The sequence below is a fragment of the Elephas maximus genome, chromosome 17 (assembly GCF_024166365.1).
Source record: "Elephas maximus indicus isolate mEleMax1 chromosome 17, mEleMax1 primary haplotype, whole genome shotgun sequence".
Taxonomy (NCBI): domain Eukaryota; kingdom Metazoa; phylum Chordata; class Mammalia; order Proboscidea; family Elephantidae; genus Elephas; species Elephas maximus.
The window spans coordinates 73,497,288-73,512,795 of record NC_064835.1 but is presented as its reverse complement, the minus strand read 5'-3'; the positions used below and the strand labels follow the sequence as shown (position 1 = coordinate 73,512,795).

The 15,508-nt window shown below is 38.7% G+C and overlaps 1 protein-coding gene across 13 annotated transcripts in view; it reads right to left on the bottom strand.

Moving 5' to 3' along the window:
* Positions 1-15,508, bottom strand: part of WDPCP (WD repeat containing planar cell polarity effector) — a 399,715-nt gene that overhangs the window by 188,347 nt on the left and 195,860 nt on the right. Inside the window, exon 14 of one of the 13 annotated variants that reach the window (XM_049856226.1) lies at positions 5,092-5,155. The exons of 11 other annotated variants lie outside the window; for them this stretch is intronic. In XM_049856226.1, the coding sequence (XP_049712183.1) occupies positions 5,113-5,155 (43 nt within the window). In that variant the 3' untranslated portion in view covers positions 5,092-5,112. Of the gene's footprint in view, positions 1-4,840; positions 5,156-15,508 lie in introns of those variants that run through there. One more of the 13 variants, XM_049856225.1, reaches the window with a different exon arrangement.

The following is a 15,508-nucleotide window of genomic DNA, read 5'->3' as shown; positions in this document are numbered from 1 at the left end:
AAAGAGAGGTAAAATTTCTATACTTCACTCAAATTGGTAAAATAGTGTCTGTCACCAGTAGACTGTGATAAGCTATGTATATGTAATTTAATGCCTAGAGCAATCACTAAAAAAGCTACATAAAGAGATACATTCAAAAGCACTCAAGATAAAATGAAATTAAGAAAACAATTCCATTTACAGTAACAGCAAAAATAATAAAGTTCTTAGAAACAAATTTAACCAGGCAACTAGAAGACCTGTACACTGAAAACTACAAAACTTTTCTGAAAGAAATTAAAGACCTAATATGTGGGAAGACATCTCGTATTCCTACAGTACAATGTAATCCCTGTCAAAATTCCAAATTCCTTTTTTGCAAAAATGGACAAGCTAATCTTAAAATTCGTATGGAATTTCAAGGGGCCCCCAATAGCCAAAACAATCCAGAAAAGAAAGTTAAGGACTCATATTCCTGATGTCAAAACTTACCACAAAACTATAGTAATCAAAACACTGTAATACTAGCATAAGGATAAACATATAGATAAAGGAATAGAATTGACAGTCCAGAAATAAATATATCCATCTATGCTCAACTGATTTTCAATAAGGGTACCAAGAACATTCAAGGCGAAAGAATAATTTTTTCAACAAACGGTGCTGGGACAATTGGGTGTCCACGTGAAAAAGAATGAATTTTGACCCTTAATTCACATCATATATAAAAATTAACTCAAAATGGATCAAAACCTAAATATAAGAGCTAAAACTATGAAACTCCTAGAGGAAAACAGGGGTTTAAATCTTTGTGACCTTGGAATAGGCAATCCGAAAACCAAACCCACTGCCACCAAGTCGATTCTAGCGCATAGCGACCCTATGGAAGCAGACTGACACATCTTTCTCCTGCTGAGCGGCTAGTGGGTTTGAACTGCCGACCTTTCAGTAAGCAGCCAAGCATTTTAACCACTGTGCCACCAGGGCTCCTTAGAATATGCAAAAATTCCTTAAATATGACACTAAAAACACAAGCAACAGAAGAAATATTAGATAAATTGGACTTCATCAAAATTAAAAACTTTTGTGCATCAAACACTATCAGATAAAGTAAAAAGATAATTCGTAGGAGAAAATATTTTCAAATCATATATCTAATAAGGGCCTAGTCTCCAGAATATATAAAGTACACTTACAATTCAACAACACAGAGACAAAAAGCCCATTTAAAAATGGGTAAAGAATTTGAACAGACATTTCTCCAAAGAAGATACACAAATGACCAATAAGCTCATGAAAAGATGCTCAACATCATTAGTCATTAGGGAAATGCAAATTGAAGCCACAATGAGATACCATTTCACAATACAAGGATGGCTACAATAAAAGAGTCAGATAACAAGTGTTGGGAAGGATTTAGAGGAACTGAAACCCTTACATATCGCTGTTGAGAATGTAAAATTGTGTAGCCAGTTTGAAAAACAATCTGGCAGTTCCTCAAATGGTTAAACACAGCGTTACCATATGACCCAACAATTCTACTTCTAGAGAAATGGCAACAGATTTCACACAAAAACTTACACATGAATGCACACAGACATTATTTATAAATGGCAAAAAGGTAGAAATAACTTAAATGTCCATCAGTGGGTAAATGGATAAACAAAATGTGGTATATCTATACAGTGAAATATCTTTCAGTCATAAAAAGGAATGAAGTACTGATACATGCTACACTATGGACGATCCTTAAACAAACTTACCCTAAGTGAAAAAAGCAGACACAAAAGTCACATAATATACGATTATATTTATATGAAGTGTCCAGAATAGACAAATCCACAGAAGCAGAAAGCAGATTAGTGGTTTCTAGGGAATGGGGAGGAAGAGGAATGACCGATGACTGCTTGATGGGCACGGGGTTTCTTTTTGAGTAAAAATATGTTCTGGGAATAGATAGTGGGTATGGTAAATACATTAAAGCACCAAATTGTACACTTTAAAACTATTTAATTGGTGAATTTTATGTTATGTGAATGTTACCTCAATAATAATAAAACATACAAGACCAATCTAGATAAATCAAAATAAATTTCTACAAAATGTTCAAGGAACTCACACGAAAGCAGAAAAGAGAAAATTGGGAAATAAAAAGGAGAGCACAAACAAAAGAAAAAATAAATGGTAGACTTAAGCCCTAACATATCAATAATTGCATTAAATGAAAGTGGTGTAAACACACCAATAAAAGACAGAGATTGCCAGAATAGATTAGAAAAGATAACCCAAGAATATGTTGTTTACAAAAATTCACTTCAAATATAACCATATAAGTAGGTTGAAACTAAAAGAATAGAAAAGGTATATCATGTAAACATTAATAAAAAGAAAGCAGAAGCAGCTATATTAATATCAGATAAAAAAGGTTTTAGAGCAAATAAAATTACCAGAGATAATGAGGGATATTATATAATGATAGAAACTCATAGAAATCCTAAATATGTATGCACCAAACAACACAGCTGTAAAATATGTGAAAAAAGCCAATAAAACTGAAAGGAAAAATAGATAAATCCATAATTATAGCTGGAGACTTCGATATCCCTTTCTGAACAATTGATAGAACAACTAAACAGAAAATCAGCAAAGACACAGAAGAATTCAACGACATCATGAACCAACTAGATCTATCAATATTTATATAACATTACACCCAACAACAGTGGAGTACACATTATTTTCAAGTGCCCATCAAACATATACCAAGATATCCTGGGCCACAAAACAAACCTCAACAAATTGAAAAGAAATTGAAATCATAGGGTATGTTCTCCAACCACGATGGAACCAAATTGGAAATCAATAACAGAAACCTTACAGAAAAATCTCCAAACACTTGCTAACAATATGCCTCTAAATAATCCATGGGTCAAAGAGAAAGTCTCAAGGTAAATAAAAAAATATACTAAGCTGAATGAAAATACAACACATTAAAATGTATGGGACACAGCTAAAGCAGTGCCGAGAGGGAAATTTATAGCACTAAATGCTCATGTTATCACAGGGACCAATCCTTGGAGAATGACATCATGCTTGGTAAAGTAGAGGGTCAGCAAAGAAGAGTAAGACCCTCAACAAGATGGACTGACACAGTGTTTACAACAACAGGCTCAGGCATAGCAATGATTGTGAGGATGGCACAGGACTAGGCAGTGTTTCTTTCTGTTGTTCATAGGGTCACTTTGAGTTGGAATTGACTTGACAGCACCTAAAAACAACAACAAAGGCTCATGTTAGAAAAGAGGAAGAGCCTCAAATCAATAATCTAAGTTCCCACCTCAAGAAACTAGGACAAGAAGAGCAAAATTAATCCAATGCAAAAAGAAGGAAGAAAACAATAAAGAGTAGAAAAATAATACAGAAAAACACAAAACAAAGGGCTGGTTCTTCAAAATGATCAATAAAATTGACAAACCTCTAGCAAGACTGACAAAGAAAGAAGACACAAATGACCAACATCAGGAATGAAACAAGGGATATCACTACAGACCCTATACACCTCAAAGGATAACAAAGGAGCACTATGAACAACACACACACATAAATTTGAGCTTTGATGAAATGGACCAATTCCTTGAAAAACACAAACAACCAAAACATACCCAATGTGGAACAGACAATTTGAACAGCTCTACAGCTCTAAGGAATTTTATTTCATAATTTAAAAATTCCTAAAAATGAAATCTATATGCCCAAATTGAAATGTTTAAAGAAGAATTAATACCAATTCTACACAGTCTTGTCCAGAAGATAGAAGTGGAGATAACACTTAATAATTCATGTAATTATACATAAATCAACATTTGGTATTATCTTGAAACCAAAATCAGACAAATACAGTACAAAAAAAGAAAACAGACCAATATCCCTCATGAATATAAATGTAACAGTTTTTAACAAAATATTAATAAACAGAATTCAGCAATACATAAAAAAGAATTATATACCATGACCAAATGGGGTTTATTCTGGGGATGCAAGCCTGGTTTGATATTCAAAAATTATTCAATGTAATCCACTAAATGAAGACTAAAAAGGACAAATTACTCGATCACACCAATCAATGCAGAGGAAGTATGTGACAAAATTCAACACCCATTCTTGACAAAAACTCTCAGAAAAGTGGGAAAAGAGGACTTCCTTAACATGATAAAAGCATCGACTAAAACCTACAGCTAACATTATTTTTAATGGCGAAAGACTGAATGCTTTCTCCGAAGACTGGGAACAGGAAAGGATGTCCATTCTCTCCACTCTTCTGCAATATAGTGCTGGAATTTCTACAGTGTAACAGGGAGGAAAAGGAGATAAAAGGCATATACACCCAAAAAGGAAGAAATAAAACTCTCCCTATTTACAGATGACATGGTAGTCTATGTAAAAAATCCTAAGGAATTTGCAAAAATCTCCTAAAACCAATAATTCAGCAGTGTCTCCAGGGAATTATGCTGTGTGAAGAAGGCCAATCCCAAAAGGTCAATACTGTATGATTTCATTTATATAACATTCTAGAAATGGTAAAATTCTAGAAATGGAGGCTAGATTAGTAGTTGCTAGGGGTTAAGGAGGGGTGAGGGCAGAAGATAAGTGGGTGTGGCTTTAAGAGGAAACATGAGGAATCCTCATGATGCTGGAAACTCTGTTCTTGACTGTACTAATGCCAATACCCTAGATGTGATAGTGTACTATGGTTTGGCAAGATGTTACCATTGAGGGAAACTGGGTAAAAGGTATTAGGATCTTTCTGTATTTCTTACAACCGCATGTGAATCTACAATTTTCTAGAAATAAAAATAATTATTAAAAAAAAAAGGTAGCTGTGTTTCAAACGTGAGGATTGCTGCTATTCAAAAATCATCTAAAGCCTGGTAGGCAGAGGTCTTTTTGGCATCTCTTAAACGCTGCTTGGAGCCCTTTATTCCCTGCCTGTCATCATCTCCTACCTGTCCCTCACTGACACATAGGAGGTCAGTGCTCTCATATGTGGACCGAATCCAGCACTGTGATGGCACACCCAGGTTGGACCCATTATGTTTGGTGTGCTGAAATTACCTCTTGACCCATTCCCATAAATTAAAACTCCCAACTTCTTAGTCCCAGGGTCAATGAAGTCCATCTACAAAAAAAAAAAAAAAAAAAACCTCATTTCTGAAGTAATTAACACAATATCACAAATGGAACTTGCTTATATCATTTTTCCCTTGTGCATTCAGGCTGCATGCTCCAAACAACTACAGGTGTCCCCTGCTGTTAATTTATATCAGAGGTCAGATACTTTTTCTGTAAAGGGCCAGTTAGTAAATATTTTTGGCTGGTGAGGCCATATGCTCTTACCACAACTACTTAACTCTGCCATTGTAGCATGAAAGCGGTCATAAACAACATGCGAACAATAGGCTTGACTGTGTTCCAAGACAACTGTATTTACAAAACCAGAAGGCAGGTTGTAATTTGCTGACTCCTGTTTTGTACAATCAATCCCAGCATTGAGGTCAAAGTGGGGGTCCTAGGGCATGCAGTGACTTCAATAGAGGGGAAAATGCTTACTTAAATAGGGTTTCTGCAAGGATTAAATTATGGTAATAGCTAGCTAGCACACATTTGAATCCAGCACCTCATGGCTGATGTGGAAAAATGAGTTAATGTAGCTAGTGTGCTGTCCTTGAAGATCTCCCTAATCCCCACATTCTAATCCGTGGTTATGCCCTACTATGGGAATTTAGGAGGCTCTTCTGAGGAGTGCAAATGGTCAGCGCACTGGGCAGCTAACTGAAAGTTTGGAGGTCCACCTCAGAAGAAAGGCTTGGTGATCTACTTCCTAAAAATCAGCCATCAAAAACCTATGGACCACAGCTCTACTCTGACACACATGGGGTTGCCATGAGTTGAAATCAACTTGAGGGCACCTGGATTTTTTTTTTTTCCCCTTCCATATGTAACTCTCAAGAATGGCAGGAATTCACGAAAACAAAAATAGGAACAATATAATATTGCTACCTGTTACCTTTTGTCAAGAACTTTCAAATAATATTTCATTTGAATGTGACAACAACCCCCAAGTAGGGATGAAAGGTGTTATCTCCATGTCAAAGTTGACGACAGTGAGGATCAGGGAAAGCCCTCCTGGTGAAATGGTTAGGACATCGACTGCTAACCAAAAGGTCAACAGTTTGAATCCACTAGCTGCTCCTTGGAAACCCTGTAGGGAAGTTCTACTCTGTCCTAAAGGGTCGTTATGAGTCAGAGTCAACTTGACAACAAGGGGTCTAGTGTGTTAAGGGTAGACCAGAACCTAAGCCCATAATTTTCTGATATCCTAGGACTGGCTTTCTTGGGGAAGCCCTTCTTTTTTCCTATTGGAAAGACTAATCAAAGCTTCAACATTTTTGATGTTCTGAGAGCCCCCAGCTGACAGGTTCATGCAGCCCAATGTAAGAGAAAATGGCCCCAGTCAAACAGTAGGCAACCATGAGAGTGGCTTAATGCAAAGTAGCACCCTTGAGACCATAAAATCTCCTCATTCCTCCAACTACTCCCAGAAATGTTTCATTATATAAAATTAAGTTCATTTATTATACTTATTATGAAGCTAAATTATGATTATATTTGAAATACATCAGATTAACATTGTTCTAAGTTATTTGAGTCTACCCTATTTATTTGTGCCATTCTTCATGACTTATTACTGATATACTATAATTGCTCACTTAGAATTTGAAAAAATTAGAACCCACTAAGCAGAAAAAGGTTAGCTTAGGGTACTGAGATGTTTCTACTTGAATAAGCCTGAGAAACATAGGGTCATAGAATCTCCGGGTTGAAAACAACCTTGAAAGTATAAGGAATTCTCACCTATTCCCACTTCCTCCCCAAACCAGGACTCTGCTACTAGTTTGGCAGTTTTGTTTAATTTTAAAAGGAAGCATTTCCTTCTACAGCATGCATTCTCAATAGGGGAAATATCAAATTCGAGGGGGGCAAAAAATGGTTCTTAGGGGGTGAAAAAATCATAAATATCACAATGGTTTGTGGTCTTCCAAAGCCGGACCCTATTTGCAAAATTTTATTCCTTAGCATTTATCTTGTTATGAAGAAATTAAATTCCATTCACTTAATTTCAACTTTTCTCCTTAGAAGGCAATAACGAAAAAAAAAGGGGGGGTGGTGGTGGTAGAGAATGCTGTTCTAAAAGGTCATTTAGTCCACCTTCCTCTAATTTTTTAATCTCTACAATAGCCATCGTCAATAACTGCATTCACTGTGCCAGACTGTACCTTAAGCTCTTGTTACATGGATTGTTATATTACATCTCACAACATCCTCTTGTGGTAGGTACTATGATTGTCCTTATTTACAAATGAAGAAACTGAAGCTAAGAGATTAATGATAAACCCGCACTGCTACCCGCTGCACTGTGCTGCTCCTCCGCACTAGCACACATGTCCCTTTTGGTCCGACACCTCCAGAAAAGAGGATCTCTTTATCTATCGAGGTGGTTCATTTCATAGTATGATGGTCAAGAGGACGGACTTTAGGTCAGATGAACCCAAGTTATAATGCTGGTTCTGCCACATAATGTATGTGATGTGGGACAAATTACTTAAAATCTCTTTAAGCCTCAGTTTCCTCATCTGTAAAACAAGGATAATATATCCTTACATATTGGAATGTGAGGATTGAATATGACCACGCTTATAAAGCTCTTAGCTTTAACCAGGACAAATTCAGTAGCAGCAATTCACATAATAATACAAATAGCCTATATACACAGAAAATGCATGCATCATCATTATTACCGAACAGATCAAATCCATTGTGTCGAGTTGATTCCACTCAAAGCGGCCCTATAGGACAGAGCAGAACTGCCCACAGAATTTCCAGAGAGTGGCTGGTGGATTTTCACTGCCAACCTTTTGGTTACAGCAGCCACATTCTTAACCACTGCGCCACCAGGGCTCCATCATCATTAGTAATAAAAGAAATTATATTTAAAGCAGCAAGGTAGCAAATTTCACATATTCAATTGTCAAAGCCTAAAGAAATTGATGAGCTCAATCTGCATCCTGAGCAAATAATCCCAGAAGCCAAACTATATGAAGAAGGACAGCATCAGGATTGGTGGAAGACTCACTAACAGCCTGCGAGATGCAGATGACACAACCTTCCTTGCCAAAAATGAAGATGACTTGAAGCACTTATTAATGAAGGTCAACTAACAACAGCAACAACAATCAAGGACTTTAAAAACATGAATGATCGCTAAATGGGTAATTCAACTTAAAGGAATTTATTATCTAGAAATAAGGAGATAAGTGTATAGAGATACATACATGTTGTTATTGGTAGCTGTCAAATCAGAACAGCTCCAACTCATATTGACCTTATGTATAACAGAAGAAAATGATAACCATGTCTGCAACACATCCATGATTTACTACGTGTTTGAGCCCACTGGTGTGGCTATTGTGTCAATCCATCTCATTGGTGGTATCCCTTGTTTTACTCACCGTCTGCGTTAGCAATGAAACCCTGGTGGCACAGTGGTTAAGAGCTATGACTGCTACCCAAAAGGCTGGCAGTTCAAATCCACCAGGTGCTCCTCGGAAACTCTGTGGGGTAGTTCTACTCTGTCCTATAGGGTCGCTATGAGTCGGAATTGACTCGACGGCAATGGGTTGGTTTGGATGTTAGCAAACCTGATCTTTTCTAGCAACTGCTCTTCCCTAGTGATGGTCAAAGTAAGCAAGCTGGAGTCTCATCATCCTCGTTTATATAAGGAGCATTCTAGTTGTATTTCTTCTCAGACTTATTTCTTTGTCCTTCCAGCAGTCCACAATATATTCAATATTTTCCACCAGCACCACAATTTGAATTCATCAATTCTTCTGCTGTCTTTTTTCATTGTCCAGCTTTGGCATGAATATGAAGCAATTGAAAAGATCATAGCTTGGTTTGGGTGCACCTTAGTCATTAAAGTGACATCTTTGCTTTTTTAGAACTTTAAAGAAGTCTCTTACAGTTGTTGTTGTTGCTAGGTGTCACTGAATTGGTTCTGACTCATAACGACCCTATGTACAACAGAACGAAACACTGTGCGGTCCTCAGCCATACTCACAATTGTTACACTTGAGACCCCCTGTTGCAGCAACTGTGTCAATCCATCTCATTAAGGTCTTCCTCTTTTTTGCTGATCTTCTGTTTTACCAAGCATGATGTCCTTCTCCAGGGACAGCTCCCTCCTAACAACCTGGCCAAAGTGTGAGAGACGAAGTGTCACCATCCTTGCTTCTAAGGAGTATTCTGGCTGTACTTCCTCCAAGACAGATTTCTTCATTCTTTTGGCAGTCCGTGGTATATTCAATATTCTTCACCAACAATGTAATTCAAAGGCATCAATTCTTCAGTCTTTCTTATTAATTGTCCAGCTTTCGCATGCATATGAGGCGACTGGCAATACCATGGCTTAAGTCAGATGCACCTTAGTTCTCAACGTGACATCTTTGCTTTTCAACACTTTAAAGAGGTCTTTGGCAGCCAATTTGCCCAATGCAATGCGTCTTTTGATTTCTTGACTGCTGCTTCCATGGGTGTTGATTGTGGATCCAAGTAAAATGAAATACTTGACAACTTCAATACTTTCTCTCTTTATCATGATGTTGCTTATTGGTCCAGTCGTGAGGATTTTTGTTTTCTTTGTATTGAGGTGTAATCCATACTGAAGGCTGTGGTCTTTGATCTTCATCAGTAAGTGCTTCAAGTCCTCTTCACTTTCAGCAAGTAAGGTTGTGTTATCTGCATATTGCAGGTTGTTTATGAGTCTTCCTCCAATGTTGATGCTGTGTTCTTTTTCATATAGTCCAGTTTCTTGGATTATTTCCTCAGCATACAGATTGAATAAGTATTATGAAAGGATACAACCCCGATGCACACTTTTCCTGATTTTAAACCACACAGTAATCCCTTGTTCTGTTTGAATGACTGCCTCTTGGTCCAGGTACAGGTTCCTCATGAGCACAATTAAGTGTTCTAGAATTCCCTTTCTTCACAATGTTATCCATAATTTGTTATGATCCATAGTCGAATGCCTTGGTGTAGTCAATAAAACACAGGCAAACATCTTTCTGGTATTCTCTGCTTTCAGCCAAGATCCATCTGACATCAGCAATGATATCCCTCATTCCACATTCTTTTCAGAATCCAGCTTGAATTTCTGGCAGTTTCCAGTGGATGTAATGCTGCAACCGCTTTTGAATTATCTTCAGCAAAATTTTACTTGTATGTGATATAAATGATACTGTTCGATAACTTCCATGGTCTGTAGGATCAACTTTGTAATGGGCGCAGCTACGGATCTCTTCCAGTCGGTTGGCCAGGTAGCTGTCTTCCAGGTTTCTTGGCATTGACAAGTGACCACCTCCAGTGCTGCATCTGTTGAAACATCTCAATTGGTATTTTGTCAATTCCTGGAGTTTTGTTTTTGGCCAGTGCCTTCAGTGCAGCTTGGACTTCTTCCTTCAGTACCATTGGTTCTTGATCAAATGCTACCTCCTGAGATAGTTGAATGTTGACAATTCTTTTTGGTACAGTGACTCTGTGTATTATTCCATCTTCTTTTAATGCTATCTGTGCTGTGTGATATTTTCCTGTAGAATCCTTCAATACTGCAACTCGAAGCTTGAATGTTCTCTTCAGTTCTTTCAACTTGAGAAATGCTGAACATGTTCTTCCCTTTTGGTTTTCTAACTCCAGGTTTTTGCACATTTCATTATAATACTTTATTTTGTCTTCTAGAGCCACTGTTTGAAATCTGCTGTTCAGCTCTTTTCCTGCATCATATCTTTCTTTTGCTTTAGCTAGTCTACATCCAAGAACAAGTTTCAAAGTTTCTTCTGACATCCATTTTAGTCTTTTCTTTTTTTTTCCTGTCTTTTAAACAACCTCTTGCTTTCTTCATGTATGATGTTCTTGATGTCATTCCACAACTCCTCTGGTCTTCAGTCACTAGTGTTCAATGTGTCAAATCTACTCTTGAAATGGTCTCTAAATTCAGTATGACTGAATTTAGACCTCTAAATACTTGAGGTCATACTTTGGCTCTCATGGAATTGTCCTAATTTTCTTCAGTTTCAACTTGACCTTGCATATGAGCAATTAGTTCCTCAGTTAGGCTTGTTTTGACTGATGATATTGAGCTTTTCCACCATCTCTTTCCACAGATGTAGTCAATTTGATTCCTGTGTATTCCATCTGACGAGGTTGATGTGTATAGTTGCCACTTACGTTGTTGAAAAAAGATATTTGCCGTGAATGAGTTGTTGGTCTTGCAAAATTCTGTCATGTGATCTCCAGCATCATTTCTATCACCAATGCCGTATTTTCCAACTACTGTCCCTTCTTCTTTGTTTCCAACTTTCACATTCCAATCACCAGTAATTATCAATGCATCTTGATTGCATGTTTGATCAATTTCAGATTGCAGAGTTTGGTAAAAATATTCAGTTTCTTCCTTTTTGGCCTTAGTGGTTGGTGCATAAATTTGAATAAAACGCATATTAACTGGTCTTCCTTGTAGGTGTATGGATACTGTTCTATCACTTCAGGATAGACCGTGAAATGTTCTTTTTGACAATGAATGCAACACCATTCCTCTTCAATTTGTGATTTCTGGCATAGCAGACCATACAACTGTCTGATTCAAAATTGCCAATACTAGTCCATTTCAACTCACCAATGCCTAGGTTATCAATCTCTCTGTGTTCCATTTCATTTTTGACAACTTTCAGTTTTCCTACATTCATACTTCATACAGTCCATGTTCCAATGATTAATGGTTGTTTGCAGCTGTTTCTTCTCATTTTGAGTCATGCAACATCAGGAAATGTAGGTCCTGAAAACTTGACCCCATCCATGTCATTAAGGTTGACCCTACTTTGAGAATGTAGCTTTTCCCCAGTTGTATTTCCAGTGCCTTCCAACCTGAGGCTCATCTTCCGGCACTACATCAATGTTCTGCTGCTATTCATGAGGTTTTCACTGGCTGATTTTTTCAGAAGTAGACCACCAGGTCCTTCTTCCTAGCTTGACTTTGTCTGGAAGTTCAGCTGAACTTCACCATATGTGACCCTGCTGGTATTTGAAATACCAGTGGCATAGCTTCCAGCATCACAGCAACATGCAAGCCATCACAATACAACAAACTCACAGATGCACAGATATGCCCAATTTGACCAGTTCAATACATCATTTGATGTCTTGACTGCTGCTTCCACGGGCACTGATTTTTGATCTCAGCACAGTGATATTCTTAACTACTTCAATATTTTCTGTTTATCATGATGAAGTACCAGTGGTTCTTGATCATATGCTGCCTCCTGAAATAGTTGAATGTTGGTCAATTCTTTTTGGTACAGTGGCTCTGTGTATTCCTTCCATCTTCTTTTAACACTGTCTGTATAATTCAATTTTTTGTCCAGAGACTCCTTTAGTATTCTGACTCAACACTTGAATTTTCTCTTCTATTCTTTTAGCTTGAGAAATGACATCATGTTCTTCCTTTTGGTTTCTAACTCCAGGTCTTTATACATCCACTCCTCAGTTATTGATTAGGTTCCAAAGACAGGTTTGTTATATGGAATCGGTGTTATATGCGAGTTTAGGGCCGCACACCATCTTTGGTGCTGGTGTGTTCCCCCCGCAATCCCCCATCACTCACCACCCATTGAGCGCCCCTGGTGTGTTTAGGGATGCAAGTTAGGGGGGTCTCCTTCCCTACCACCTCCTTCTCCAGCACATGGAGCCCAGAGGTTGGGGGTAGTAATACTCGGGTGTTGCCCACTGCTCACCACCTCCCATTGCCCACAAGCTCCCACCACTCACCCTGGGTGGGGACCCCACTCATTCCTCATCTGCCCTGGTCAGACAGCTACACGCAACCCCTTCCCGCCCCTCCCCATCAATCTCCCCAGCACCTCCGGGCCCTCGCTTAGCCTCCCCCTGCCTACTGGCAACCTTGCATTGTCTCACCATCATCCAGTACCCTATATGCCAGGCCGAGACATCACAGACAGATGAAAGAAGGTATCCGTGGCCAGTCAGGTGTTGTCACTCATGTGGCCCAGTCATTGCTGGGGCCCCCAGTATATTGTTCGGGGTGGGCCACGTGGGTAACCTGGGATCACCACGGCCCCACATGGGGCCCCTATCATTGGAAGCAATGCTTGAGAATTTTTTCAAAGTTGTTGCAAGTGCAACCTGTTGGATAATGACCTAGTCAAGTGAGAAGCAGGTATATTTCATTATAATACTTTTCTTTGTCCTTTTAAGCAGCCCTCTGAAATCTTTTCATCATTTCTCCTATTCTTTAGCTACTTTATGTTCAAGTGCAAGTTTCAGAGTCTCTTCTGACATCCATTTTGGTCTTTTCTTTCTTCCCTGTGTTTTTTTTTTTTTTTTAATTTTTATTAAGCTTCAAGTGAACATTTACCATTCCAATCAGTCTGTCACATGTAGGTTTACATACATCTTACTCCCTTCTCCCACTTGCTCTCCCCCTATTGAGTCAGCCCTTACAGTCTCTCATTTCGTGCCAATTTTGCCATCTTCCCTCTCTCTCTATCTTCCCATCCCCCCTCCAGTCAAGAGTTGCCTACACACTCTCCCGTGTCCACCTGATTTAATTAGCTCACTCTTCATCAGCATCTCTCTCCCCCCCACTGACCAGTCCTTTTCATGCCTGATGATTTGTCTTCGGGGATGGTTCCTGTCCTGTGCCATCAGAAGTTCTGGGGAGCATTGTCTCTGGGATTCCTCTAGTCGCAATCATACCATTAGGTGTGGTCTTTTAGTGAGAATTTGGGGTCTGTATCCCATTGGTCTCCTGCTCCCTCAGGAGTTGTCTGTTGTGCTCCCTGACAGGACAGACATCGATTGTGGCTGGGCACCAACTAGTTCTTCTGATCTCAGGATAATGTAGGTCTCTGGTTCATATGGCCCTTTCTGTCTCTTGGGTTCTTAGTTGTCGTGTGACCTTGGTGTTCTTCCTTTGCCTTTGCTCCAGGTGGGTTGAGACCAATTAATGTATTTTAGATGGCCGCTTGTTGGCATTTAGGACCCCAGGCGCCACAATTCAAAGTGGGATGCAGAGTGTTTTCATAATAGAATTGTTTTGCCCATTGACTTAGAAGTCCCCTCAAACCAAGTTCCCCAGACCCCAGCCCCTGCTTCGCTGACCTTTGAAGCTTTCATTTTATCCCGGAAACCTCTTTACTTTTAATCCAGTCCAATTAGGCTGACCTTCCTTGTTTTGAGTGTTGTCTTTCCCTTCACCCAAAGCAGTTCTTATCTACCGATTGATCTATAAAAAGCCCTCTCCCTCCCTCCCTCCCTCCCTCCCTCCCCCCTTTGTAACCACAAAAGTATGTGTTCTTTTCCGTTTTTTCTATTTCTCAAGATCTTATAACAGTGGTCTTATACAATATTTGTCCTTTTGCAACTGACTCATTTCGCTCAGCATAATGCCTTCCAGATTCCTCCATGTTATGAAATGTTTCAGAGATTCGTCACTGTTCTTTATCGATGCGTAGTATTCCATTGTGTGAAAATACCACAATTTATTTACCCATTCGTCCGTTGATGGACATCTTGGTTGCTTCCAGCTTTTTGCTATTGTAAACAGAGCTGCAATAAACATGGGTGTGCATATATCTGTTTGTGTGAAGGCTCTTGTATCTTTAGGGTATATTCCGAGGAGTGGGATTTCTGGGTTGTATGGTAGTTCTATTTCTAACTGTTCAAGATAACGCCAGATGGATTTCCAAAGTGGTTGTACCATTTTACAATCCCACCAGCAGTGTATGAGAGTTCCAATCTCTCTGCAGCCTCTCCAACATTTATTATTTTGTGTTTTTTGAATTAATGCCAGTCTAGTTGGTGTGAGATGGAATCTCATCGTAGTTTTAATTTGCATTTCTCTAATGGCTAATGATCGAGAGCATTTTCTCATGTATCTGTTGGCTGCCTGAATATCTTCCTTAGTGAAATGTGTGTTCATATCCTTTGCCCACTTCTTGATTGGGTTATTTGTCTTTTTGTGGTTGAGTTTTGACAGAATCATGTAGATTTTAGAGATCAGGCGCTGGTCGGAGATGTCATAGCTGAATATTCTTTCCCAGTCTGTAGGTGGTCTTTTTACTCTTTTGGTGAAGTCTTTAGATGAGCATAGGTGTTTGATTTTTAGGAGCTCCCAGTTATCTGGTTTCTCTTCATCGTTTTTGGTAATGTTTTGTATTCTGTTTATGCCCTGTATTAGGGCTCCTAGGGTAGATCCTATTTTTTCTTCCATGATTTTTATCGTTTTAGTCTTTATGTTTAGGTCTTTGATCCACTTGGAGTTAGTTTTTGTGCATGGTGTGAGGTATGGGTCCTGTTTCATTCTTTTGCAAATGGATATCCAGGTATGCCAGCACCATTT